The sequence below is a fragment of the Larus michahellis genome, chromosome 2, assembly GCF_964199755.1.
Source record: "Larus michahellis chromosome 2, bLarMic1.1, whole genome shotgun sequence".
Classification (NCBI taxonomy): Eukaryota; Metazoa; Chordata; class Aves; order Charadriiformes; family Laridae; genus Larus; species Larus michahellis.
In genome coordinates this window covers 17753203-17779940 of record NC_133897.1, presented here as the reverse complement: position 1 = coordinate 17779940, position 26738 = coordinate 17753203, and the positions used below count along the sequence as shown (strand labels likewise).

The window sequence follows — 26738 nt, the reverse complement described above, 5'->3', positions numbered from 1 at the left end:
TCAGCTGAAACTCTGGTGGAATTTAGGACAACAATGTGAAGGATTTGTCAGTGGCAGCAGATTAAAATACTCCGGGAGGCAGTAGCCTGAGTTTGGCAAACAAAAAGGCAGTAACTCTTGCAGGACCGTGCTGCCCAATAGCTCCTCTTCAGTGAATTAGTTTTTAAGGAGAGAAGTGGCACCTCTTGATCACCAAAAACAGCTGCCGCAGCCGTGAGCCTGAGTTGAACCTGTCTCCAGATCTCATGAGACATGAGCTCCATTTTCTGATAATTATCTGCACTGTAACAACTATTTGCTTATTGAAGTCAACAGCCAAACTTTCATTATAAAGTTCCAGGACAAACACTCATCTTAGGCTTCTGTGTTTATTATCAATACATACAACTCCTTTTCTGTTTATATTATCCAGACGCACTGACTCCTTCGTTTAAAGGTTACGCATTTGCTACCTCTCCTATGCTGTTCAAAATTGTCCGAAGTATGGCACAAATGACATTCTGAAACATGCAGGGATTCAGACTCACTACCTGATTTTGTTTTCCTTAGCATCACAATTTAGCATGTGGAACACTGCTAGCAGTGTTAACCTCATGGTTTCTTCTCCAAAATACACAGATGATAAATACATTGGCAAATCTCCATAAAGGAATCCATATCTTCTTCGTTGAGTTTGATCTTGTTCGCTTGCATTATTCAGTGCATTTGCTAAGAAACATCTGTGAAAAAAGGTAAGAAAATTGAAGACGATTAAAGCAAGAAAAAACAGAGGAAGAAAATAAAAGGGATTTAAGAATAAGGTAGAGCAGAGGTAAAAAGGAGAGAGGTCAGACGTAGGAGAGGGTGGAATTGGCAACACCTTGAAAGTGGGAGGTTAACGCTGAGTAACACATCCTTAACGTGCAGCAGCTCTCACGCTAGGATACCTTGGGTATCCTCTTTCAGGAACTTGCTTGGGTTATTAGTTTTACTAAACCCACAATTAATTTTAATGAAACCATTTTCCTTTTTTAGACCAGCTTCAAAGGGAAAAAGAGGAGGAGTTTCTCTCTCTCCACATCAATGAATTTAGGAAGGACAAGTCATAGAATTCCAGAGGAAATTTGCGTACTTACCACGGAGAGATGGAGGAAATACAAGTTTCTGCTCCATGGCACGTGTACATAGGATATAAATTGAAATGTAGTATTTTAAAAACAATCTACTCTCTGTCTCCTGGGTCATCCTGGGATACAAAACAAAGATAATAAGGTTATAGCAATTACCTACAGACCCTGACTTAGCTGGAGGCTACCAGGAATGTAGCTCTGCAGTGAAGACCTGCTAATGCACAAAGGTGATGCATGACCCCTAACATACACTACAGCTGTACCCACAAGTTTTACATAAATTACTGTTTTAAAATACTAAAGAAAAGGATGTCTTCTCAGTTCCACACCCTAGGAACCACACAGCAGGCCCACAAAGACCTCCCGGGCGCCCTGCAGCTCTGCCTTTCTGATCCTGCAGAACGTGCATACTGCCGTCTAGTCACAGAATCACAGAATGGTAGGGGTTGGAAGGGACCTTTGGAGACCATCCAGCCCAACCCCCTGCCAAAGCAGGGTCACCTAGAGCAGGCTGGGTAGGAACGCATCCAGGCGGGTTTTGAATATCTCCAGAGAAGGAGACTCCACAGCCTCTCTGGGCAGCCTGTTCCAGTGCTCTGCCACCCTCAAAGTAAAGTTTTTCCTCATGTTGAGATGGAATTTCCTGTGTTCCACTTTGTGCCTGTTGCCTCTTGTCCTGTTACTGGGCACCACTAAATGAATGTGGCCCCATACTCTTGACACCCACCCTTTAGGTATTTATAAGGATTAATGAGATCCCCTCTCAGTCTTCTCTTCTCCAGACTAAACAGACCCAGGCCTCAGCCTTTCCTCCTAAGAGAGGTCCCCTTGATCATCTTTGTAGCCTTCTGCTGCACCCTGTCCAGTAGTTCCTTGTCCTTCTTGAACTGGGGAACCCAGAACTGGACACAGTACTCCAGATGTGGCCTCACCAGGGCAGAGCAGAGCGGGAGGATGGCTTCCCTCGACCTGCTGGCCACGCTCTTTTTAATGCACCCCAGGAGACCACTGGCCTTCTTGGCCACAAGGGCATGTTGCTGGCTCACAGTGAACTTCATCAGGACTCCCCGGTCTCTCTCTGCAGCGCTGCTTTCCAGCAGGTCAGTTCTCGTTTGTCACCCCGCTTTCCCATCCCCGCCATGGGACCGGACAAATGTTTTATTTCCCCTCGGGGTTCACCTGCACACCCGCCATTACCCTCCTGCCCCGGTCTGGTGGGGCTCCCGTGAGGGCTGACCGCAGGCCCTGCCAGCCCGGCACGCAGGAGGCCCGGGCCGATCCCTCGCACCGGGCGGGCAGCTGCCCACACCCAGGGGCCTCGGGCCTGGACAGGTTTTCTCCCTCCTGCCAGCCGCCTGCTCTCACACGCCTCGGCGGCACCAACAGACCTTCCCGGCCCGGGAGACGCCGTGCCCGTGGCGCAGGGCCGGCCCGGGGCAAAGGGAGCCTCTCCGCGCCGGACGGAGGAAGGCTGAGCCTCGCCGGCCGCCGTCGAGCGCGGCGGAAGGCGCCTGCGCAGAGGCGGCTGCCGGCCCGGCCATGGCGCACCGGGCGGGCGGGCGTGCGCTCTCCCTGCTGCGGGGCCGTCTGCGCCTCCCCGGCCCGGCAGCGGCCGGCGGCTGCGGGCAGGCCCGCCTCGGTTCCTCCGGCCCCGCGGTGCAGAGGGCGCCGCAGGCAGCCGGCGCCGAGGAGGCGGGTGAAGGTAGGGGTCGCCGCGCCGCGGTCCCCTCAGGGCCTGGCTGCCGTGTGAGGCCGGGGCGGCACGGCTTGTCCTCCCGGGGGGGCAGTGGGGTCGGGGCAGGGCGTGAGGAGCGGAGCCGAGCGGCCGTCTGTGGTGTTTGCGGCGGGCGGCTCGGTTCCGAGGGAGGCGGCTGGGCATTACGGCGTCCCGGGCGTGAGGAGCTGCTCCGGGTCCGGGGGGATCCCGGCGGCGGCCGGGGCAGCCTGTGCTTTTCCGTCCGGGAGGGCAGGATCCGCTGTCGTTGTCGAGTACTTGGGTTGTTAAACGCAGGTATCAGCTAGAGGTGAATGGAATGACAGTGGCTGTTCCGAGAGACCCCCTTAGAAAGGCGTAGGAAACGTTTGATGGTGCTGTGTCTTTAGTACAAAGCACAGGCCAAGAAGCAGTGGGGACTGTGCGCTGCGGATGTGCTGTAACTTGGGCGTACCGTTAACTTATGGCTAATGCATTTGTGAGCCCGGGGCCTGTGCTTCTACTTACACTCATGTTTCAGAGCTCGAAAAGCATTAGGTAGCAAGCGCTCCTTAAAGAGAGGAGGAGATCAGGCTGTATTATCACAGTTTCACAAAACCAACAGTCTTCTGCTGTTCGTATCCTCGTACTAACAAATATGGAACAATTCCAGATTTCAGTTAATCGCTTTTGTTTTGCTGTGTAAATTGGTCATTAGTCTCACCTGGTTTGCTACGTGACTGCGTGACTGCTCACGTTAGCATCAGCATGCAGAGGGCAGCAGTAGAATATGTACAAGCACCATGTGGAGGATGGGGCTGTTTCTTCCAGCAGCGGTGCTGGTGCGTACCTGTTTAAAATAATTGTGAAACCCTGGCACTAACTGGAAATGTTGTGTGGAAGCAAAGCGGGCTGCCTCTCATGCATTTAAAATGCTTAGAGCCACCATTTGGATGGGATCATCTGCATCTGTGCTGTGCTCGGACTGTGCAAACAACAGCAGAACCGGGAAGAGATGTCAGAGCACATCTTCTGCTATAGTAACTAGGCACATACAGGTAGTAAATTGTCAAGAATCACATCACCACCCTGGGTCGTGATCTGGGTTCATCTTCTGATCGTGTCACTTGTCCATCGGACTTGTCCTTTCTGCATCTGTCACTTCATGCTTCTTTGCTCCTACAGAAAATAGGCCATTTGTCATCTTCATAAAGTGCTTCTTTGGTCTTCTGATGAAAAATGCTAATACAAAACTAAGCTATTGAAATGACTACATTGGTTATTTATTATTTACAAGCCTTTATGAGAGCTCAATAAACTTGTAACGTAAAAGGTTTTTTGAAAATAATAACAAATACAAGTTAAGATTTTCTTGAGGCCTGTGGATTCCTCAAAATCAAAAACATAGAATAAAGACCTCTGTGAATCTTTCTGTAGCAGATAGTAGCTGCAGGAAAATAACTGCATGTTCTCCAGCTTCCCAGTCTGAATTATGAATGGCAGTATAAACAGGCGGCAGCTTCGCAGGCTATAGTAATGTGATGTGATCAATGGATTAGTTTGAGAGTTATGCAGGGAAGTGGTTATTATTTCAAATTTACGACGTGGCCCCTTTGCCTGTATGCAATCAAGAAAAAAGCTTCTGTGTTTGTGGATGTTCCAGCATGTCTCATTTTCATCATAATTCTGTAGGCTGTCAGCAACAATATAGATTGCCAGTAGTGTGGTGAGATATGACTGATCTGTGGTTTTATTGTAGTAAAGCAGATGAAAGTATAGAATTAAATGAAAATTTTGAGTAGGAGTTTACTGTAAAAGAAGATGATGTGTTGCAAAAATAAGTGAGCGTTGAATTGTTCCGAAGGTGAAAGTGATGGTTTTGTGGTAGCTGAGAGAGATAATCTTTTCAGTGCAGCTTGCCAAAGGTCTAGCTCTGCCTCATACTCTAGCCGGTATTTCCACACTCGTATGTAGAGCGCGACTGTGCGCACTGAGTTTTTTGACAGTGAACAGCAAATCAAAGAAGAGCAAAGATTCCATGTATTTTCAAGCTTCCAGTGGCATCAAGGGAAGTCAGTATTGTTTTCTTCTTACATTTCCTATTCCTTGTTCTTACAAATGTATGCATTTGAGAGAGAAATACACTTATGTTTGTGTCTTTCATTCATTCTTGATCATTTTCTCTTTTGCTGTAACCCTCTTAGAGAGACAGGACAAACCTTTGTTCAGTTGCTCAATCCAGAGGAAGAGATTAAGTGAAGTAAAATCAGTTCTACATCTTTATGTTTATACAGAAAAGCCCTGATGCTTATTTCTTCTCACAGATGCTGAAGTCAATACCAGAAAGAAGACATTCACTGAGGTCCAAACAGAACGATTGGAGCAAGCAGAACGGACTGTTTTAATTAAGTGCCCACCAAAACTTAATGAAAAGAAATTATTGCAGTATTTATCCAGTCATGGAAACATTAGGAGTCATTTCTTTTTTGAAAATCGTGTAAGTAATTAACAATGTAAACTGAAATCTAGACTTAGACAAAAAGAAATACCATCATTTGGTCATGCATGCAAGTTAAGCTAATTATTATAATTAGTGTATTAAATTAGTTTTTATCTTTGTTAATGTTTACAAGTTGCTGTGCTGAGCATCAGATTTTTATTTATAAGTCAGCTAAACAACGCCTCTAAGGGATAGCTAGCAACCTGTTTTGCACTAAATTTTTGAAACTTGTACGTAGCGCTGTTCATTGTTCTAAAAATAGTTCGAACTGTTTTCTTATGTGTTTCTTGAACATTACAGTTGTGAAGATAAATGGATTTTAGAATTTTTACGTTTAGTGCTTTCTGCCAAGAATAGCATATCTTAAATATTTTTGACCTCTCGTGGAGAAGTGTTGAGGTACAGAACCTAGCATTCAGCTTCAGGACTGTCATGTTAAACTGTCTCAGTATTCCCTGGAACATCTGAATAATATCAGTACGATCAGTTCAGGGCTTGTATGTGTTTATCTAACCTTGTCTATTTCCATTTTTAATGTTTTAGGGTATCCATGCTTTAATAGAATTTTCGGAAAAGAACAGTATAGCTTCATTGCAGGATGCTGTTGGAATCCCAAGTGCTGCAGAGCATCATGTTGTCCCATTTAAATCTAGACTTTTTACTTTCACACTGAAAAACCCAGTGAGTCAAGCTGCTGAAGGGACACCGGTTCACCTCTCTCCTCAGTCTCACATTCCAGTGAAAGAGCTTATTCAAAAGCTTTCTCATGCAGACAGTGTAAGTAGAAGATTCTAGATCTCTCTCAATTAAAAATGACCCATGTCCATTTCAGATTTGCAAGTGGTCATGTGCAACTTACAAAGACATTTATTTCCATCTAAAAAGAAGTATTAAAAAAATTCTGTTAGACTTTTGTGTGAATGGTTCTCCTACATTGAAACAAATAGATGAAATCAGTCAATTGTCAAAAATATTTTTTCTGTATGAAATAAACCTGTTTGAGACTAAAAGAAATCTTCTAATTGCAATGATATGAAGTAGATGAAAGCATATATTAATAGATGGTAGATGGATCATCGTATTTTTACAGTGTTTATTTTCTTAACTAGATAAGCAATCAGATGTACATTCTACTGAATGAGTTTCAGCTTACGGAAGAAAATATCAAGCTCCGATTTCTGGCCTGTTCTCTGGTTCGGGATTTCGCACGTGCATATTTTCCAGACAGCATGGTTAAGCCTTTTGGCTCTTCAGTCAACACCTTTGGCAAATTGGGATGTGATGTGGACATGTTTCTGGACTTCCATGATGTACGAAAGCATGCTACAAAAATGGTAAGATTATGCTCTGCATCTTCAGTCTGTTGGATTTCTTCAACAGAGCAGCTCGTTTGCTGTTTCACAGACACAGGAATCAGTGCATTTATACTTAGGTTTTACATGAGTTCATACTATAGACTGTGAACAAGTTTATTTAAATGTTTGGATTTGAAGACTTTCAAAATCTGGATGTGACAGAAAGATCTTCCTTGCAATGGGAAGAAAGTGATTCAGTGTTTACTTAGACTTTGTACTGTTAGGTTGAATTTCACTGTGAAAAAAACCCCTCGTCCTCCAAAATTGGTTCAGCAATGTCAGACCTTTCCATCCTACTGTTGTGTTTTCTCCTCTGGAGCTGCTGGGCTTCATCCGTGCAAGTAAAGATTGTCTTTGATTTTTAGGGTTCTCCATGTTCTAAAGCATAATAGTTTTGTGCATGTGCATTTTGGGAGGGTTGTCAGGTTCTTTTCCTTAGTTTAAGGAGTTGGCTTCATGCTGCAGAAAAGTTACCGAATTCGGTACTGGGCTGCATATATACGCACACACACGTAAGAGTGTGTGGAGGGGTGGAAGTCTAAGATGTGGGATAGTGTTGGTGAATAGTTGCAGGTGGCACGCATGTTCATATTTGTATTGTTTGTCCAGAGAGAATGATCATGTTAACAGCATTATCATGAAAACAGCGTTTTCATTGTGGAGGGAATTAGTTGTCTTACTCCTGAAAGGAACCTGAGCATAACGTAGTATATGTGAACTGTAGATGTTTTGGGGACCAGGATCCAGGAGCAAAACAGGAACTGAACCAGATCAATAATGCAGATGTTTCAGTTGTCGGACTTTTCATAAGATAGCTCATAATTATTCGCATGCCTCATTGATAATACAACAGTAAGCAACAAGACAAGTGGTGATTACTAAACAAGTGTAGAGGCTTGAAATTGAAACACTCACTTGAATTTGCTGACCAAAGTACAGAATTTGCGTCACTACCATAAGAATGGGAAAGGACTAGACAAGGCATTTTTGGAAGGATCTTATCTCTTGCTGCTGTTTTTTGATTGTGGACAGTGTAAATATCCTTTCAGATTGGAGAACGAAATATGAAAGAGGGAGATGAGAATCAGGATAGGAAGAAGGGAGAGTTAGATCAGAAATGCCCCGTGGAGAAGTTTGTATTCTTCGTGGATTCTGAATGGGTAATTAAGTAAGTGATTCTGGCATTTTGAAAACGTGTACTTTTTATTTGTATGGTGACAGACAGTTTGGGAAGAACTAGCTTTGTTTTCCATTAAAAAAAAAAAAAGGCAAAAGACAATGGGCTTAAGCTTTTGAAGACTGAAAATTCACTCAGCTTTTCTGCACAACTTGTATATTGCCATGTATGTTACTTTTAAATGAATATCCCTTCAAATGTATATAGTTTTTTAGTATTATTGCAGTGATCAAACACAATGAAAGAAAATACATTGGTTCAACAGTAGGGTCATCGTGCGTGTGTGTGAAGTGTTAAAATATAGGAACGTTTTACATTTAAACAGTAAAGCTCTCGCATAAATTTTGAGGGGAAAATCTTTCTAAATATGTTATCACAGAGGTGCCACCAGCATCGCTGGTGGGCTCAGCTTTGGCCAGCAGCTGGTCAGTCTTGGAGCTGGCTGGAACTGTCTCTGTCCAACATGAGGAGCAGTTTCTGGTGTCTTCTCACGGAAGCCACCCCTGCAGCTCCCCCACATCCACAACCTTGACATGTAAACCCAATACAGTAGGAAAATAAGATGCTGGGTGTATCTCCCGTGATAGGCAACAGACAATACTTCAGAGGAAGGCAGAAGTCTCATATAGTTGGCAATGTGATTTATAGGGATAATGACATTCTCCCTGGCAAATTGTGGTACTACTATACATAAGTTGACTGTCTTGGAACATGTGAAGACAAGGGCAAGTAGCGTGAGTTATAAGATGATGCAGCAGCAGTGGAAAGGGTACGCTCTGATTTTTGCGCTATTGCAGCCTTTCAGGAGGTACCAGTAATGGAGGAGGACTGGCATTTCAGCACCTGTTTACAATAAATAACATTTTTTGAGTCTTATGGCAAACTGATTACTAATTGGGAATTAAAAAAGCAGCAAAAGTGGGAGTATTACCAAGAGTGTGTTATTAGTATAGTGTTTGACCACAGATAAGGTGTTTTTAATGTGCAGGCAGTTTGGGACATCAGTGAATGACTTAAAACAGAGTTCTGTGATATTGTTAGAATAACAGTTTTTTGTGTTGAAACAGTTATGCATCTTGCTTAGCATACTTTATCAATTTACCTCAAAGTAATAGTTTATATTAGCTGTTTTGAGCAACATGGCAAGAATAGGAGAACCACAGGGTTGGGGAAAGTGTATCATCCCCCCAACCGGCACCAAAGCTATATATGAAGGTACTTCAATTATTAAGAGTGTCTGTTTTACCATTACAAAAGAGTCTTCATTCAGCTTTTGAGAGGTATTGAGCTGCTCTCTGGGAAGGCACATTGTGATTTTTTTGTCACAAACTTAAAGGTCCAAACACCAGCACACCTACATGTCAGCCAAGTCCCCGTCTTTTTCTTTCCTGTTACCTACCTTGGTGTTGATATTTAGAGGCTCCTTTCACTTTGAGCCAGCCCTGCTGTAGCCTGCAGCTAAGCAGCCAAATGGGATTAGGGACCTCTGTCCTGGTATGTTCAAACACTCGAGCTGGCTGGAGAACTGTTGGCCAGAGGTGAGCAGGAACAATCACCTTGGTGGTTGCCAGAGCGACTCAGAATTCAGCACCTAAAATGAGTTTGTGGGAAAGGTGGCAAGGTTCATCACTCCTAAATTGTTTCGCCTCTCTGTGAGTGCATGTTTTCTTTGCACCAACCTGGTGACAACAAAAGTAGCCGCCTCTGTGTCTCAGAGGACTAGTTGAGTCACTGCACAATGCTGTTTATATAGTATGCGTTTCACCCATGACATGTTCCAACGGGGAGGCTAAGTCAGTGTCGAGTATTGGATTAACAAGCAAAATCAGCTGAGGCTTAAAAGCCGAGAGAGACTATAAAGACAACAGAGATTTAATACGTATGAAGTTATTTTATTGAGGTATAAACTACAAATATGATAATACAAAATACAAAGACCTATAGGAAAGTTCATGTCTGATGTTGTCAAAATGCGTCTACGCTTTTTTTTTTGTCAGAAAAAACGTGTCTGATGTGAAGTGATTATTTTTCTTACAGAAACTTACCTTCATTTTGAAGGATTAAGTAATTTGCATGCTAACTTTTTTTTTTAAATGAAAAAGACCTTTTCCTTTACACTGCTACTTGATTCACTAATAATGCATTGTTCTTTGAGGATTTGAAATGGAATTACTGGTGGTTTGAAATTAAATGGATTGGTTGTGTTATGGCCCTCTTTTTATTTAGTTGTATGTTCCTCTCTTCAGTCAGAGCATAAATTCTCTCTCAGAAATTCCAGAATTACTTGTTTTAGGCATTAGTGAGTATAGCAGTATTACACCCTCATCTGAACAAGTAACTTTACAGTAAGTTGATCATTATTAACCTGGAAAAGTTGAATCGCTGAAAAAGAATATAACAGAGAAAGCAATATGTTTTTACCTTTTTTAAGTTCTGTGGGCTGCTTTGAATAATTCTTGTCTTTCAGTCTGTCATTCTACACACTCCTTTGCAAATTGGTGTAGTCTTTCAGAAGTATTCTTAAATGTCTCTTTGGTTCCAGAACTAACAGTTTACTTTTAAAACTTTGTGTTAGAAAAAAGGTCCTTTCGAAATGGAGTATCAGATGAAAAGATTACCATCTGAAAGATTAGCAACTCAGAAAATTCTTTCTGTGATTGGTGATTGCCTTGATAATTTTGGTCCTGGATGTGTGAGCGTACAGAAAATACTCAATGCTCGCTGCCCGCTGGTGAAGTTTTCCCATCAACCAACAGGATTCCAGTGTGATCTGTCAGTGAGCAACAGGTGAGGCCTGGTTTTAAAAAGTATAGCAAGAATGCTACTGTACTTATGTTCTGAAAACCTGTAATGAATACTGTTCAGTCTGCTCGTTTCTGTGTTCTTAACAAATGTCAATGCTGACTCTGAAAGTAAAAAGGATATTCTTGACTTCTAGAGCTTAGGTTTTAATGTGCTTAATATCTTTCTCCAGCATAGGGAATAACTTGCTAGCTGAAACCGAAGACCTGAAAGCCACTCTATACAATAAAGTCAGATTATAAGGAATTGAAAGAAGGCAGTGTTCGTTAGTCATTACTTCCCTTCCTGTATATGCGTATATGCACAGCAGCCTTTTGATTGCTTTTTTAAGCAGCTCCGTTGTGTTAATTTTTAGCAATTGGTCTTCTACTTATTTTGGTGTCCTTTTCTTCTTCTTAAGGGCCTGCATGCACCTGTTTGCTGGCAAGGTATCTTGAATGCTAAATTAACTCACTGCATCAGACAACGGAGTCTGAAGTGTTTCTGCCTTTAATGACCTTTCACAGCAGCGCCCAACAGAGGGAGCAGGCTTCTTAGAAATACCTCTCTCTGCGTGTATTTTTCCTCTTCCAGCTTGCTCTCATTTGGTTGACAGTAAAGGATATAATTTGTTTTACTGACACTTATTTTATTAAGAAATACCCACCTTAATCCAGTGTACATCTGTAGCCCCAGAATAAGGGTATGTAATCGAAAATGAGTTACCAACCTTTTTCATTGTTGTTAGGGAATAGTAAAGTATGAGTAATTATCTTTCAGAATACTTTTGATATGGCTTTCAGTGCAGATTTTGTGATTTCTCTATATCAGAGACAGTCAGATCCTAGACTGAATTTTCTGAATTTTCCAAAGTTCTGCTTCAGAATATGCAGGAGTACTGCATATTCTAAGTATGCTAAGGCAGTACTAAGTAAATGTCTTAGAATAAAATTACTCTTGTATATGCAGCCACCATGAAAGTCAGCATGGAGTTCTGTGCAAGCTTCCTTGTAATTTTCTGCTGATGATTTGGCTGTTTGGGACTGTGTGTGTTGTCCTCTTATTGTTTGGAGCAATAACAAACCTCTGTGGACACAAGGAAGCACTTCACAGTTGAGATTTTAGAAGTCCAAGTGTTACAAAACTTTGGTATGGTAAACTTCCCCAAAATGCCACAGATTTTTAGAAGAATTCAGTGCAAGATTGTGAGTAGAAACTCCTGCAACTGTAGTTCAGCAAGCACTTTCGACTAAAACTGACCCCAAAGTAAGTTTTGTTCTCACATTGTGCTTCCATTTTTTTTTCCTGCTTTTTCTTGCCCTCCCGTTTGTACACTACATGATGTTTGTACAACCATATCATGAAGCAGATCAAAAACTGATCCGTATGAAAATCCTCATCCTTCCAGATTAGTTGTTTTCTCATCAGGACCAAAAATTAGTCGTCTGAAAATTACCAAATAGACTTGTTTTGCAGATTTCATTGTGTCTTTGCACTTCATGTATTTTTAAGTGCATTATTTTATTACTTTATTTAGATTAAAGTTGTAAAAGAAGTTCCAGTTGTTTTTTGTTATGTATTGGGGTAGAGATATTATCTAATGTACTTCAAAGGCAATTGTGACTAAATTGTGCTTTTTTGCCTTGATTCTGCGTAGTTTCACTCCTGTGTACTTGATGATGTTTTTCTTATTTTTGTTTATTTTTGTTTTTCTCCTACTGTGGTGTGAAAAAAGGAAACGGTGCAAATGCAGTATTATTATTTACCCATACTTGTATGCTTCTTACTTTGGAAAACTACCAGCTATTTCATCCTGAACAGTTTCAGGCATTCTCTTCACTTTTTTCAAAAGCATAGAAGTTAAATGGTTTTTTTTATGGATACCCTCTTCCCATGTAACTGACGCTCTAGGACTGAACAACAAACATTGCATCTGGGACTTCACAATTCTCTTATTATTTACATGTCTTTTACTTTTCGTTTCTTCTTCAGCATTGCTATAAAAAGTTCAGAACTCCTGTATATCTATGGCTGTCTTGATCCCCGTGTAAGAGCGCTAGTGTTCACTGTACGATGTTGGGCCCGTGTTCATGGACTTACAAATAGTGTTCCTGGTACCTGGATTACAAACTTCTCTCTGACCATGATGGTCATGTTTTTTCTGCAAAAGAGATCACCACCTATCATTCCAACACTAGACCAACTTAAAGAACTGTCAGGTAAGGACAGTTGTTCATGTGTTTATTGAAGTGACTTACACATTTGTTTTCTCTGAAGTGATCAGTAAACCCAAGCAATTTATTTATTTTCTCAAATACTAATGCATATTATGTATGCCTTAAGTTTGAGGGAATATGCAAGTTTTACTTGAATTTTTGTGTGTGAAAATAATGCATTTTTAAGGGCAAAATAAATAATTTTCAATACAATACTAAATTCTACTTAGAGATAATTAAAAGTCATTTATTTGCTCTGTGCTCCCGTGCTGGCTGTTTTTTGTTTATTTTGTATTTTGGTTTTTAGAAGACTTGTAAGGTCTCAAATTTCTGCAGTTGATAAGAGTTTTGTGCAGCTTGATATGATGTGTATTGTTTTACAGAAACCAAATGTTTAAAAGAAAGGTTATATTTTTCCCTTACAATTTGTAATATCCTTGAGACTGTTCAGCCCATCTGCAAATAATTCTTATATCTTAGCAAACAAGCTGTTCTACCTGTTTCATACATAGCTTGTAGGGTGTATTATCTTCAGTAAATCTAATGAAAGCATAGAGAATGACACCCCAGGTTCTTGATTCCTCGCTAATACCTTCTGCTTATTGACATGCTTACTTGGAAGCTTTGAGTGCTTTAATTGGAGGAAAAAGGCTATGTTCAGTTGCTTTAAAATCAGTTTAAGCATTTCAATCAGAATTCTATAGAATTTTAAAACATAAAACACCTGTCCTGAAATTTTACAAGAATATTCCTAGTTCTCTTACGTTTTCCAGAAAAAGCCAGTGGAAGCTTTGGGTCTGTTTTGTTTGGGGTTTTTTTTGTTATTGTTTTTTGTTTGATTGTTTGGTTTTTTTTTTTTTAAACCTTTGTATAGGTATTTACCTCAGAGATTTGTGCTGTTTAGTATATAATAAAGCTGTGTTTGCAGAGATATCAGGTTTGTTACTTAAAAGAAGTAACTTCAGAAATACAAAGATGTCATATAACTTATTCCTGTAAGCTTTTGAAAATATGCCATTTACTCGTGTTTCTCTTCCTTTGCCTATCTATAGACTTTTTCTTTTAAATCTTTGACCACTTAAGTTGAATCTTAAACCTGAAAGTTCACTTGTTAACTCCCAATTTGATTTACTCAATATGGTGGCATTCACTGATTTCAGTCATGTCTGTTACCTGAATTTTACTAAATACAATAGTGTTTTATTGTTTATCACTTCTAAATATGTCTGTGATTTTTGTTTCAGATGAAAAAGACAAGCATATAATTGGAGGATATGATTGCTCATTTGTTAGTGATTTAAGCAAGATTAAACCTACAAAAAATACAGAAACACTTGGTGGGTAATCTTTTTAAATATCAACTTTTAAAAAAAATTAATTTTTAAATACCAACTTTTTTATTTTTATGAGCATATTGAAAATAAACTTTTCCTTAATGTTACTGATGGCTGTTGTTTTTCTTTGCCTTAGATGCATTGCTGAGTGACTTTTTTGAATATTTTGGAAACTTTGATTTCAGAAAGAATTCCATAAATCTTCGAAAGGTAAATGAGTTTTAATCTGTCGTCATTATCAGGTTGGAGATCTGGGCAAAGAGGAACCTTATGAAATTCAATAAGGGCAAGTGTAGGGTGCTGCACCTGGGGAGGAATAACCCCATGCGCCAGTACAGGTTGGGGGCTGACCTGCTGGAGAGCAGCCCAGCTGAAAGAGACCTGGGAGTCCTGGTGGGCAGCAGGATGACCATGAGCCAGCAATGTGCCCTTGTGGCCAAGAAGGCCAATGGCATCCTGGGGTGCATCAAGAAGAGTGTGGCCAGCAGGTCGAGGCTGCACCTGGAGTACTGTGTCCAGTTCTGGGCTCCCCGGTTCAAGAAGGACAGGGAACTGCTGGAGAGGGTACAGCAAAGGGCTACAAAGATGATTAGGGGACTGGAACACCTCTCTTATGAAGAAAGGCTGAGGGATTTGGGTCTCTTCAGTCTGGAAAAAAGACAGCTGAGGGGGGATCTTATCAACACTTATAAATACTTAAAGGGTGGGTGTCAGGAGGATGGGGCCAGGCTCTTTTCAGTGGTGCCCGGGGACAGGACAAGAGGTAGTGGGCACAAACTTGAGCATAGGAAGTTCCACCTAAACATGAGGAGGAACTTCTTTACTTTGAGGGTGGCAGAGCACTGGAACAGGCTGCCCAGAGAGGTGGTGGAGTCTCCAACTCTGGAGACATTCAAAACCCACCTGGACGCATTCCTGTGCAACCTGCTCTGGGTGACCCTGCTCTGGCAGGGGGGTTGACTAGATGATCTCCAGAGGTCCCTTCCAACCCTATGATTCTATGATCAATTGAATTTCTGTCTGCCGTTTGACAAACTACATATGCTAAGCAACAATTTGTCATTTTTAATTGTATATCCAATGTACATATAAATTGTTTGTATCCAGAAACTGAGTCCTTTCTGTGAAAGAAGAGAGTTTTCCTCTCAGATCCTGATCACTTACAGCACCATTAAGAACATTATAGTGTCATTACTTAGAGATGTTGGCAAGCACAAACTCTGATGCTAAGCCTGTATGATTTTTCTTGACAACCCTGCAGTAAAAGTGGCGTTTTTAAAAAGTAGAAGCTATTTTGCTTCCGCAAGAGGAAAACTTTTTAAATGCCTTGGTGTATGTCATAGCAAAAGTCTATGACAAACCCTGTACACCAACAGGCTTTGCATTTAAAGTTGGGAATCGAGACCCAAACAATGTCTGCATTAAAACTTACAACTGAGTTCTGAAATTGGCTTTTGGTACTTGGGTTTCCTGCTGCAGTTTGCATCAGCCTACAGTAAGCATACTTACATCTCAGTAAGCATGACAGATAACATGATCATTCTGGGCTTGCCGAGAGGTCTGCACTATCACTTTGCTTTACTTTATGTGTTTAAGTCATGCTATTTATTGATACGTGTGTATATGCATGCACACATAATAGAAATATATATAAATGTAACTACCTTAACCAGCACCTGCTCCTGCTGGGCTGCTTACAGGATTGGGGTTTCAGTGCCATGTTGCTGTGTGGACACTCTTGTTTGTGTTCTGTTTCCTTCTTGGGCACTATGGATTACTGGCATAAGAGCTCTCTCTGCCACTGCAGGTTGATCCTAGAAACTTACTCATTAAGCTGCAGAACTTTTGTTTGCCATTAAGCCTTAAAAAAGGCAAGTAAAAGCATACACATGTTGGAGCCTGAGCTAGTCACGGCAAATGTCTGATGTTTTTCTGTTTAACTAGCCAGTCAGCCCTCTTGCCTCTGGGGAAAGAGTATGTAGCATGTACGTGGACGCTTCCTGGACTAGCATTAGCTGGTAGGTTCCTGCTGGAGCTTGCAGTGGAAGGCTTGCTGAGGTTCTGTAATACAGAGCAGGTCACCTAAGGAGCATGGTAAGCACTGAAATGGAAGTGCATTTAAATAGCAAACTACATAGTTGTCAACAACTTGTGTTGTACTATACCAAGCATCCAAAAGTGGACCATGACCTGAATAGTTCTGTACTTATAAGACAGGCTGAACCATCAGGAATTTCAGCCAAGTGAGTAATCTTGTTTTGTTATACTAGCTCTTACTGAGCACTGAGAGCAGTGGTTTGAACAGTTTAAGTGCTTGTAGTAGTTTATCAGACTGGGCTATACAGGTTAATATGACACACTTATGCTGCACATACACAAACGGAGATAGGAGTAGGCGCTTGCAGTGAGGGAAGTCTGAGACTTGTGGAAAAACAAATGGGAGAGTGGCCAAAAAGCCAGGCTAAGCTGTAGTTGTGTGTTCTTTGCCTTGAAGGAAATCTAAGCTGAATGTTGCAAGGAAAACCACCACTCAGAGGATTCAGAGAACAGGAGTCATACAGTCAAGTTAACAGCAAAATTAACTTGATTAATAGTGACAACTTTTTTTTTTTCCAGAAAAAGTTCTCTACTAGGTCAAAATACTTTTAATGCTAACATAATAACTCAAGTGATTTGTTATTTGCTTAGCCTATAATGCATGTATGCAACTTTGGCTTTTTCTTTATACTGTCTGCAGGGAAAGGAAGTAAATAAACCTGAGTCGTCTCCTCTTTATATCTGGAATCCCTTTGAACAAGACCTTAATATCAGCAAGAATGTTAATCAGCCGCAGCTGGAGAAATTTGTAGCTATGGCCAGAGAAAGTGCTTGGATTTTGCAGAAGGAAGAGAAAACTCAGCGAATGATCAATAAAGAGCCTTGGGGACTGGCAGCCCTACTGATACCATTTGGAAAAAGTAATCCCAGCAAGATGAAGAATAGGATGAAAGGAATGGGAAGTGAAACAATCAGAAGCCTCTTGGACTCTTTAAAGTTAAATAATGCAAACAGTCTACAAAAAGCGGTGGGAAAGTGACTTTCAGCACAGAAACACAGTAGCTGATATTCTGTTTTAGGAATTGAATGTGACACACAGTCCAAAGAACATTACTTTTAATATTTCTATTATGGTGAAATGGAGAGTCAAATGACCTTTGTTTTCCATCGTGATGCTTTTTGTACAGGTCTGCTTTCTTTCTCTACTTTTTTCTCCTTACTCTTTACTTCTCCATGTGTTTTATGAATGAAGAGCATTCAAGTGCAACAGATAGATTTTGGAATTAGCCTTCAGTTGGGCACGCTTTGGAAAAAAAAAAAAGAAAAAGACTAACAGGATCAGCATGGGAAAAAGCCTTTGGGAATTCTGTTTGCTAACATACAAATGATATGCTAAGTAACAGCTCAAGAAACAACCACCTTTCAGTGAAACCACAGTTTAAAAGAAGATGATTGTTAGAACCGTTGCTTCCATTCCAATCGTGTTCTGGAAGCCAGTAAAACCAAAGTGCATGTATCTGTTTTTGCAGTTGTTTTCCATTCGTGTAGATAGTGCCAAGACAAAATAAAGAGAATGGAATTAGATAGTAAGGTTTGCAGTTTCATAAAGCATTGCTCTCCAAGGGTAGTGCAACTAGTTTGTGTTGGAGAAGTGGGTTTGTTCTTGTGTTTGCCACCTGATCTCAATTTTTTTCAGTCAACTCTCTTTTGTTTTCTGTACCCACAGGACTGGTTCCCACCCACATTTATATACACACTCATGTTTCTCATTTTGCCTTCAACTTCACTTTAAACCTGTATTTCAGGTTCAGGCAGGGCTTTTGCATGCCCTTCTTGCCTCATCATTCTCCTCAAAGTTGCTGCCTACTTGACAACACCAAAGCCTTTATCTCTCTATCCCTTGCAGAGGGATCTGTTGTTCTTTGCAGCAGTCTGTAGGGAATCATGTATCGTGCTAGAGTCGAGTTCCTATTCTTCTCCTGTTTTTCAGATATTCAACAGAACAGGGACAGATAAATGTCAGATAGATTTTTCCAGGTACATTTGTGAGTATTCTACCTGTCCACTTTGAGAGCCTCACGTGCATTAAAACTAAATGGCAATGGTCGTAAGAGCTCTACAGACTGTTGTCTTTATTCTTAACAGAAATGCTATACAAGCAATTACTGTAACTGAAGAGATTATCATACAGATGCAACATCGATGCTGATGATTACTGTTTCATTTTCAGTATTTTTAGATTCTTTGCAGTGGTATATGATTTTGTGTAGACTTTCTTTCTAACGGCGTAGTCTGAACGGTTAAAAAGTATGTTTTCTCTTTTCCCTGAGGTATTATTTGTTGGAAATACTGTGGGCTGTAATGCATACTTCCAAAGTACTTGTAAGAACCGGGCAAGGAAAAGCATTTTCCAGCAGTTGGTAGAACCAACTGCTAACTCAAGGTTAGACCTTGAGTGGCAGGAAGACCCTCTTACAGATCAATTCCATGTTAGTTTATTTGGAATTTAAAATATTATTCATATGTGTCCGTTTCTGATTCATTGATGTTTTCTCGAATAATGACTCATGTAGTCATTATCTTGGTCACAGGAATTAACTTCTTCAAGATCAAGCCTTGAGTTTCAAACTTAGTTTTATACCTAAATCCTGGTGCTAGTGTGTGGACTTCTTTTTGGAGGCTGGTATGAAGTTTATTGTAACTTGCTATTGGTGCTCACCTAAAGCCTTTGATAGCAAGCTTGGCACTGATTCTGTAAGGAGTTTGTTGCGACTTTAATCTTTATGGAACCTAGAGGTACATTTTCTGCTGTTCCTCCAGCAATAGACTTTGAAGAAGATTAGGGCACTACTTGAGTACTTGCGATTTTTCTTTTTTCCAGCTAAATAAAACAGGTAATACTGCTGTGCAATAATAAGAAAATGGCTTATCAGGGACAGAAGCATACAGCAGAGAACTGTGTCATTACATTCACAGTAGTTCACTCTGACATAGACAGGAAAGATTTTATAAGAATTTTGACACACAGACACAGGACACTTATAGGCAAATACCAATGAACTTTGTAATTTGGTTATACAGTTGAGCCACGCTGTAAATGCATAGAGGCATTCGAGCTGCTTAGTATTCCTTAAAATGCAGAGCAGAAAGTGGTTACTGTACACGCAGCGCCTTTCAGCATCACTTTTCTGTTTAGATTGCTTGTCCCTTTTGGGAATAGTTCTGAACCCTTGTCATGGCTACAGGCCAATTTCAGAAAAGAACAGAAAGAAGCCAAAAGCAGCGTTGTAGCAATGGAAACGCGCAGGTGATTGTTTCAGACGTCTGCAAGTCCAGGGAGCTGGAGACCAGATGCTGAGTGAAGCCTGGAGACTTCAAGGAGCAGCTATCATTGGTGAAATAAATAAGCCCGACTGGCAGGTTTCATAGAGGAGGCTGCTAGCTGGGGATGCAGAGCCGACCGTGAGCTTCCCTAGAGCACGAGCAGCGTCTGGGAGAAAAGCTGTGTGACACTGGTGGAACTGAAGCCACCTGTGGGAAGAGAACCAGACAGAGAAGAGGAGGACCAAGATTTGAGGGGGTGTATTTCGCAAATCAAGAGAGATGGCGTGATTCTAATTTCTTGAGGGCAGCAGCCTTATCACGTTGAAGATGGTTAGAAACAATCCACGTGGTTCTGTCAGTGAAAACAAGGGTTAGATATTTGTCAAGAAAGGACCGTAGTGACAGTCTGTAAATGAGAGCTTGTTTATCTCATCCAAAAGCATGTAAACAGTGTCTTGGCAAAAGTAAGGCAGTAAGTTTTAAGTTACTTCTCAAACTTGGTGCTATATTGTAGAGTCAGATTGTTGGGGAAGACGCATGTAAGGAACATCAGTGAATTAAACACGTTTTTGCCCCCCTGCCCCTTCCCCTCACTGGGAATGCGTTTTAGTGCAGTCTCACATTCCCTGTCTCTTAACTGGTTAGGGAAACTGCAGGCACTTAGAAGTTCCTTGCTCTGAGAAAATGCTCTTTGGGACATTAACTTCAAGTTAACATTTGTTGCCAGGGATTATTTTTTATTTTTTATTTTTCCCAGATATTTGATGTTCACAAGAGTTGCAGGGATGGGTTCTGCTGCAGTGCTACTCCTCCGTCATCACTCTGTAGCTTCCTGGGAATCTGCAGCCTTGGTCTCCAGTTAGCTGCTGGGTGAGTGCCTATGCGTGATACTCATGGCTAAGACAGTCACAAAATTGAGACTTCTTGGCTGGCAGCAAATGCTGTATTCCTCTGCCTCTATTTCAAAACTATAGTTCCTGCCTGGGGATTCTGTCCTTTGGACTTTGGATCGTAGTATAATTCAGGTTGGGAGAGACCTCTGGTCCTAGTCAAGCCTTCTGCACAAGCAAGATCAGCTGTGAGATTAGACCAGGTTCCTCAGGGCTTTAGCTAATCAGGCCTTGAAAATCTCCAAGGATGGAGACTGCACAGCCTCTCTGGACAACCTGTTCCAGTGCTAGACTGTCCTCATCACCCTGATGGGCTGGTCTGTGATACACTGCCACGTCCTCATCACTCATACCCGCTTCTTTTCCGATCCTGACCCGCACTCTCAATCAGACTGCCATCCATCACAAGCTGCTCTTTCCTGTAAAGAGCCCCCTCCAGTCTTTCCCTTCTTCCTTCCCTGTCTTCCCGAGGAGCTTGTATCCGACTGTCGCACTGCTCCCACCACACGTGAGCTCTCCCACTGTATCTGTTATTCCAACAGTGCTGTAGTAGTGGCATGTGGAGCTCTAGTTCCTCCTTGTTCCCCGGCTGCCCACATTTGTATCTGTACATTTGAGGTGGGTACCTGTTCATCCTTTTTTATTGTTCTTGAGGTCCCATGACATGACACTCGTGCAGGTGTGGAAGAGGACTTTGCTGCCCAGCAGAGCTTGTCAGCTTGGATTTGGCACGTGGCTGATGCTCTCTTACTTGTGGGTCCAGAGCAGTCGGGTTCTCGGGTGCAGCGTAGCTGTACTCCACGCTCGTGCTGGGTCTGTGGTCGTTGAGGAAAGGTGTTCTTACAACAGCATGTCTGCCTTCTTGCAGATTTATTTCTAAGTCCAATTTAGTTTATACTCTCTGGGGGGCACAGGCTATGTTTTTACTTGATGCAATTTTGTACCTTTGGAAAAAGGAAAGATAGACAAAGAACCTTTATTTAAATAATTTTGCCAACAGACTAGTTAAAGGTCCATGCCAATTTTAACTGAAGCAAGTTTAGGGTTTCCAGCCTGGGCTGCTTTGGAGATCTGATGAATCAACAATTCGGAAGGTTTTCGAAGTGAAATCATCCTGTTCACTGGAAAGCTCTCTCTTCCAAATGCTTTGTCTTGCTTACCGCAAAATTACCACCAAGGTTCTCTTCTAGTACAAAATTCTTCTAAACGTCACGGGTAATTTGGGGTCAGTTTGTCTAAAACGAGGGTTAGGATTTATACAAGGCTAACCTCTGCCTGGAGATAAAATCTCTTCCTCCATAAGTCTTCTGAATTGAAAGTCTTGATCCACTGCTTTTGCAGACTTGTTTCTTGTCCTTTCGTTAAGTAGAGGGTTGGTTTGCTTTCTTTTGCAGGACCTTCCTGCTTCTTTCCCCCTTCCCCATTGTCTTTTCATCATATCTGATTGATCTGGCCTGTAAAAAATAGTATTTCATTTGGCCCGGAGTATTTTGTGGAGCAACAGTGAATACAGCTGCATTCAAGACACGAGTAGTTTTTAAACTGTGGCTCTCACATTGCAATGCAACTTTTTTCAACTGCTAAATTTCTTGTGTAGATTGATTCTAGCGGGAGGTGTCCCTGCCTATGGCAGGGGGTTGGAACTAGATGATCTTTAAGGTCCCTTCCAACCCGAACCATTCTATGATTCTAGGAGTCTCCATACTGCCTTTTCCCTAGCTTGTCGAGGGATCAATTAGCTGGACATGATTGGCCTCACCTATACTAACCATGTATTTTTCGGAAGTCTGTTCACTTAAGAGACTTGTTTAACACAGTCTGCAGGATTAGAAAGCAGAAATTCCCTGCAAATTTTTTTGAGAGATGCTTTACCCCTCAAAATTATTTCTGTTTTCCTCTGTTGTTATGGAGAAAACGATGTTCAATTTGTTTCACAGAAAGACTTCAGAGATAGGTTTTTGTTCCCATGCTGAGCTCTCTTGTGCATACAGATTTGTAGTCAATGTAAACAGTGCAGCCCTGCACAGGAATCTTGCATGGAACAACTCCCAGAATATGTCTTCTAGGTTTTATCCTCGCAGCCCGACAGGGGAGGTAAAGGCCCCATGAATTACTAAGGCATAACCTCCCATTTGTGTTACTGACTCCACGGGATGGAACAATTCCCGTAATTCTGAATTGCATTTTCTCATATTGAACACAGGCAAAACTGTGCTATCCTGCAGAAGAAAGGGTACATATGTTAGAAGTTGGATTGTTAGGCTGAAAAACAGTTTTAATTTAAATACTTCCTGAATATTTACAGCTTAACTTTGGTTTTCTGAAGTCCTCCTCTAGGAGCTATTACTGGAGATTTTCAGGATGAGAGAAAGAACTGGGAGAATCCATAGAGGCTTCATATTTCAAGTAATTAGATAAATGGTAATTACTATGAGATTAAATATCAAAAATAATTGTATAGTGGAAAGTAGTACATGTAACAATCCGGCAATAACAAGGAACGCTGCCTTGTCTCTGTGAACCAATTTTCCTCCCTTAATTTTCTGTCATCCTCCCAGTGGTGCGCTACTTTTTAAAAAAGGACGGGATTTGGGAGAGCGTACTAAATGGAAATTACAGTATCCAATACACGGGAGGATGCGTATTTAGCCACAACAGTAAATAAAAATGAAGCATTACTGGCTCCATTGTGAAATGAGATTCAGAGATTTTGTGACTCCAAAAATACAATATAGAGAATTGTTTTGTGGATCTTTATGTAATTCATACTTCTTCCTTTTGAAAATTATCTTTGGACACCCATCAAAAGAGGCTTTGCTATAATTACTTGGTATCTGAGCTTGCAAAGTAAGGTCTCATTTGAAATGACCACGATCTGTTTTGCTGTGACACTAAGGACCTTAGCTATTACAGTTCTGCACTAAAATTCATGTTTAAGAGGGTTTGCATTGCAGTTGGCTTAGTAATGTGGAATATTATCATTTTCAGTTATCCTAAAAATGCAAATGCTTACGGATAGCAACGGACTTTCACACTTCTCCCACTTGGGCTGTATGATTTTAGTTCCCCTTTTTACTGTAGACAGTATTTTAAATCTTTGAAATGTTTTGCAGCAAGTAATTGTATATTTCTTCTAGGGGATAAATAATAAAGTAAAATATCTCCTCTGTATTTGTTCAGTAAGTTGCTGTTCCGTTGTGCTGTTGAAGTCTTTGACGAGATAAAGAATAAGATACCTGGCGCTTTCCTTCCTGCTGTGTGGGCAGGGGTTGGTTGCATACCGAAATGACGATGCATTTCGTAGAGCAACGGTTTTGAACTGTTGACCTCTGAGCCCCTCAGCACCCGGGGAACTATGTCTGTAGAGCTCACCAAAAAAAAAAAAAAAAGGCAAGAAAACAAAACCCTGAGAAAGCCAACCTGATTGTCAGCCAGCTTAAATTCACCCAACAGAGGTCTTTAGCTTTGGGAATTTTCCAAACAAAACAAAGGTCAAACCAACTGCTGTTGAGTCATGGTCAGAGATGTAGCATTTCTTGCATTCCAGCATCACTTTATGATGAATAATTTGTTTAAGTAAATGGTGGTCTGTGAAGAGTATGTCTCTGTCGCTTACAAAACATGGTTTCTAATGAAGAGAGAAGAAGTAATATTTTGGATGTCTGACAAACTCTGAAAGATATCTCTTAATGGGGAGAGAAGAAATTTTTTCTAGCAGGATATCTAAAGTTCCCGAACCCTGCCCTGGCAAAAAACTCGCCTTTTATCCTTATAAATTATAAAGAGAGAATAAGGGTGTCTCAGTTTGTCTTGATTTAATTTTATCCCACATGTACAGGGTTACAGGTATGTGGCAGTTAGGCATAAGTGATAGGATTTTATGCTCCAAATGCTGGTAAGAGAGAAGCTTCAGATCACATAGGTTAATGCAGGCTTGATTCAAAGACACCTAGTCCAAATCTCCTATACTTTTTTAGACCCCACCTACCATTGCGGCAGAAGACTATAAATATTAACTACTGCCAGCTGCTCGCTCCCAGTAGGGATGCCTTCCCCTGAAGTTAATTTTTCTGATTCAGTGGGGACCTTCCATTGCCAAGCCGGCCCAGGGATTTGTGAAGCCTGAGAAGGCGAAGAACAGTTTGTCATCCCCATGCCCCATTCCCAGCAAGTTTTTTCCCTCCTGATTCCCATAACAGCAGGACACAACCCTAAAATTCTTCTCCGATACAGAAAGAGTGGTCAACGACGTTATAGCATGGCCATTTCTATTCCTCAGATTTGTGCAATTTATGTTGTTGGGGGAGATGGACATTTTTATCTAACATCTTTATTCTGTTTTCCAAAAAAGATTGATGAAATTATTTTAATTTTTTTCCCTGGAGCTCAATAAGCTCGAGCTTTCAGACTTGTGCTTCACTTGCTCCCATGTTTGTCCTGGCAAAGAGCAGAATTTAAAGCTGAGCCTTTTTCTGCTGTGTGTTTTTCTTTTCTGCGATAAACACAAAATATGCGGTTGGTGTCATGAGAGCAGTAGGTGCGGGATTCAACTGACGCTTCCCAGCAGAAAACTCTCCGTCCTGCCAGGCCGTGGAGGAGTCGCGACAATGATTCATTTCGGTGATAACGCAGCGGGAACACACGTCCAATTGTTTGCTATGTAGGTCAGAATGGGGTATGTTGGCATCTCTGTTTGCAGACTTTACAAAGAAGTCTGGGAATGGGAAGCACGACAGGAAAAACCCTATTCTGATACTACTCAAATTGTTCCCCTGGCAGAGGTAGGCTATAAACAGCTTGCCGTCAAATACTTGCTGTCTAGCTGGCATGGCTGGACGCTGTCTGTAGATGAGGAGGTTTAATTTTTCAGCTTGAACAGCTCGTTTACTCTTTACCCAAGCTCTGCGATTAAAGTCTGGGTCTGCGTCAAGGGGAAGGTCCTTAGAAATGCTCAGTCACGCTGTTGCAGCATGAGTTCTTGACAGCAGTTTATGTTCATGTAGGTATTTCATGTACTTAAGAGTCAGGGGAAATTGGCAGGTAACGTGGTTAGCTCGGGACTTTTCTTACAGCCCTGCGCCTTTTTAATGTCTGTAATGGCGTCTGCAATAGCGCTTCGGAAACTTGTTCACCTGTCAGTTTGGGTTTTGCCTATTCATTCAACACGGGCTTTGCAAATTGGCAAGAGATGAAGTTGTTGGGGACATAATTTTGTGTAAAGCTTTACAACATTTTATTGGACACCCCATTGCACATCATGACGACATGTCTTCTTGTGGGAGTCTACCAGCTCTCCCCTGATGTCTCCTCCTTCCAGGAAAGCCTCTGCTTGTTGAGGATGAAGACCCAAGCTTGTGTCTCTTTCCCAGGACCTGGAAAGGGTGGGATGTGGGACTGCTTTTGTTTGGTAGGTTTGGATGTTACCATGCACTCTTCAGACCATGGCCTGTCTCTGCATGTGCCCATGCAAGCACGTCAGCTTTAGTTTCAAGGGTTGTCCCTCTGATCCTCTGTTACCTTTATCTACATAAAGTGCAGCACTAGAGCTAATGCGGCTCTATAGCCAGGAGAAGCTGAGGCGTGTATCACACCTTGCTATTTTTGGGAGAATAACTCATTCCCAAATGATGCATCTTCTTGAAACTGACTGTCAGCTTCTTCTCATACCAGTGGGAGAACGTGTGATGCCTTACAGCATCGATCAAATACATGTTATGGCAAACATTACAGCCAAACCCATAATTTTTTAGGTTCCATACCACACACATTCAAGGAAAAATTTACTTTCTTGTCCCATATCTTGAGAGCTGAATATATTTTTGAAGCAGTTGGAGGCCGTGTTCCAAGATCAGATCATGTACCCTTTTTTTTCCTCTGGAAAGAAGGAAATAAATCCTGATGGCTGGACATGATGTTGTCTAATGATTGTATTTTTTCTTGGCATGTTTATTAGAAGAATGTGGACTTCTGTGAGACTGTTCTCCTCCTTCTATCAGTCCTAACCATTTATAGCAATTCTTTTCTCTGACGTTCAGTTAATTATCTTATGAAAACCTGCTTCGTACAGGAAAGCTATCAAGTCAGGCGAGAATAAATTTGAATTAATGATTTGTGCTATCAAAGATTTTAAGTTGCAACACAATTCAGGAGGGAAGCAGGTGGTAACACTGATATTTTTATTTCAGCCTCATCATGAGGATTTGATTTGATCTATATATTTTATTGCTGGTGAAGATTAATTTAAAAAAAAAAAAGCCAGGGATATTCTGTCTACCTGCCCAAAGGTCAGATTTTTCTTCTAGTCAGGGTTGAAGCCCTAGCT

At 41.4% G+C, this 26738-nt stretch overlaps 1 protein-coding gene and 1 long non-coding RNA gene across 2 annotated transcripts; one reads left to right on the top strand and one right to left on the bottom strand.

Annotated features, from left to right (window-relative positions):
- Positions 1-356: 356 nt before the first annotated feature.
- On the bottom strand, positions 357-2567 carry LOC141738664 (uncharacterized). Its single transcript, XR_012585437.1, has 3 exons — positions 2289-2567; positions 1116-1225; positions 357-719 (listed from the first exon to the last, which is right to left on the bottom strand). It is a non-coding gene; the product is annotated as an uncharacterized LOC141738664 (long non-coding RNA).
- A 44-nt stretch (positions 2568-2611) lies between these two features.
- On the top strand, positions 2612-17407 carry MTPAP (mitochondrial poly(A) polymerase). The gene is given in 10 exon segments (XM_074574372.1): positions 2612-2811; positions 5127-5299; positions 5846-6079; positions 6412-6636; positions 10410-10621; positions 12608-12834; positions 14076-14168; positions 14302-14375; positions 16903-17215; positions 17218-17407. Coding segments are annotated over 10 exon segments (1761 nt in total). The 5' UTR covers positions 2612-2648; the 3' UTR covers positions 17265-17407.
- Positions 17408-26738: the final 9331 nt, after the last annotated feature.